Consider the following 2367-nt stretch of genomic DNA (forward strand, 5'->3'; position numbering starts at 1 on the left):
GTATTTGCCTGGCTCCCCAAGCAGGAAGAGGGTAGTTTTCAAATGACACCTCAGGACTATATCTTCTCTTTGGAATTTCTTAGGCAAAATCAAGTCCAGTCAACTTTGGTGTGTGAAAGTAATTTGTTGATCAAAAAAGTAAAAAGAATAAAAGGTTAACATGTACAGTTCTTTGTCTAAACCCTATTCAAATCTGTTTGCTTTATGTATGTATTTAGAATCCTACACAGGGCCCTGTTACAGTTTGAATACTCCCATTTGGGAGTATTTAGGGAAGCATTTGTGTAAAAGTTTATTATAGTCTTTAGTACAAATAGTCTGTTACACAAATAAAAATTTCCATTCATTTATTTACAAGGAACTATTAGGTTTTCAGTCAAACTAGACTGTTTTAGCACAATATTCGTCCCCCCCCACACTGTTACTTATCAAATAAATAAGCAAAGGAAACACAATTCAAGGATATATGGAATAATCAAGAACACTTTTTTAAAAAGAATGTTTGCTTTCTTTGTTAGTCTATATGTGTTTTTTAAGTATTTTGTTTTTAATTATTGATATGATTAGGACATTCATTCACACATGTATCTAAGGAATTATACATATAAGAATGTGCATATTTAAGACTTCCATGGAAAGATTATAGCAAGAAACAACAGGGTTTTGGAGGGTTTATTTGAGTCTGTCGCAATGTATGAACTCACTTTCTTCAGCATCTTCGGTTCCTTTGCCCATCTCCAAGGCCACTCAGTTGAAGTTCATTATTCTCTGGCCACATAGCTGAAGTCTATTTCTGTTTTTACTCAACCATCCAGAACCTTCACTTAGGAGTAAAGTATGCCTTTCATTGTCTTTTTAAAAAACTTAATTACTAATAATGATTAAAGACACATATTTTACTAATAAGATTAAAATAAATATTTGAGGAGTACTGAGAATAATGAATCAACACTTTCATGACTACATTTTCTGAATTGAGATAGTTGTTTAACCCGTTGTTTCCTTCTATTTAGACTAAAGTTAACACCTTTATAATACTTTTGTGTTCATTTCTTATGCACTGCTTACTTATCTCATAACATCTGACATAGCATAGACCTATTATTAAAGTCAACTCACACAATGTATGGTTAGTATCATATTATTCTGATTTTTAAAAATTATCTACTAGCTTTTCTCTTTCACCTGGAACATGGCAAATATTTTCCCAGTGTCCTTCTCACAGCTGCCTTCACCTCCTTGTTCTTCAGGCTGTAGATGAGAGGATTCAGCATGGGGGTGATCACACCATACTGCACAGAGAAGATCAACTCTAGGGGGGATCCGGAGGTTGGCATGAGATAGCGGAAAAAACCTGAGCCATAAAAGAAGATCACTGCAGTGAGGTGGGAGGAGCAGGTGGAGAAGGCCTTGCTTCTGCCTGAAGTGGAGCTGATACTCAGGATAGTGGAGACAATGCGGGCATAGGATGAGATGATTGGGAAGAAGGTCCCAAATCCATGAAGCAGGGTGGAGCAGAGCAGCACTAGGAGGTTGGTGGAAACATCAGAGCAGGACAGAGGAAAGAGAGAGGGCACCTCACAGCTGTAGTGGCTAATGGTATGGCTCTCACAAAAGTCCAAGTTGGCAGCTAGGAGTATGTTGATAAGTGCATTCAAAAAACCCAACCCCCATGAGCCTGATACAAGTTGCACACACAGCTGTTTCCTCATCATTTGGCCATAGAGCAGAGGGTGGCAGATGGCGACATAGCGGTCATAGGCCATCGCTGAGAGCAGAAAGGCTTCAGTCCCTGCAGTGATAAACACAAAGAAGCCTTGAGTCAGGCAGCCCCTTACTGAGATCGTTTTTATCTCTGATAGGAGGTCTTTCAGCATCCTGGGCACAGTAGCTGAAGATAAACTAAGGTCCAGGAAAGAGAGGTGACTGAGGAAAAAGTACATGGGTGTGTGGAGGTGGGAGTCAGCCCTGATCACCAGCAGCAGCAGCAGGTTCCCCATGATGGTCAGAAGGTAAATGTTCAGGAACAGCACGAAGAGCAGAGCCTGGACGTGGGGGTCGGTAGACAGGCCGAGGAGGAGGAATTCAGTGATGGTGCTGTGGTTCTCCAAGGCCATTTACAAAGGCTGTTCCCTAAAAATTATATGAAAAATCATGGGTTGAAGTTTCTTCTATCCTTAAAAAATTTTTTTAATGTTTATTTATTATTGAGACAGAGAGAAATAGAGCATGAGTCGGGGAGGCACAGAGAGAGACACACACAGAATCCAAAGCAGGCTCCAGGCTCTGAACTGTCAGTACAGAGCCTGACATGGGGCTTAAACCCACACACTGTGAGATCATGACCTGAGTCGAAGTCGGTTGCTT

At 40.3% G+C, this 2367-nt stretch overlaps 1 protein-coding gene across 1 annotated transcript; it reads right to left on the reverse strand.

Moving 5' to 3' along the window:
* Positions 1-1181: 1181 nt before the first annotated feature.
* Positions 1182-2117, reverse strand: LOC115304990 (olfactory receptor 8S1-like). Its single transcript, XM_029955329.1, has one exon. It carries the CDS (start codon positions 2115-2117, stop codon positions 1182-1184), a length of 936 nt encoding a protein of 311 aa, XP_029811189.1.
* Between the last annotated feature and the right edge of the window lie 250 nt (positions 2118-2367).

Source organism: Suricata suricatta, chromosome 10 (assembly GCF_006229205.1).
Source record: "Suricata suricatta isolate VVHF042 chromosome 10, meerkat_22Aug2017_6uvM2_HiC, whole genome shotgun sequence".
In the NCBI taxonomy this organism is placed as follows: Eukaryota; Metazoa; Chordata; class Mammalia; order Carnivora; family Herpestidae; genus Suricata; species Suricata suricatta.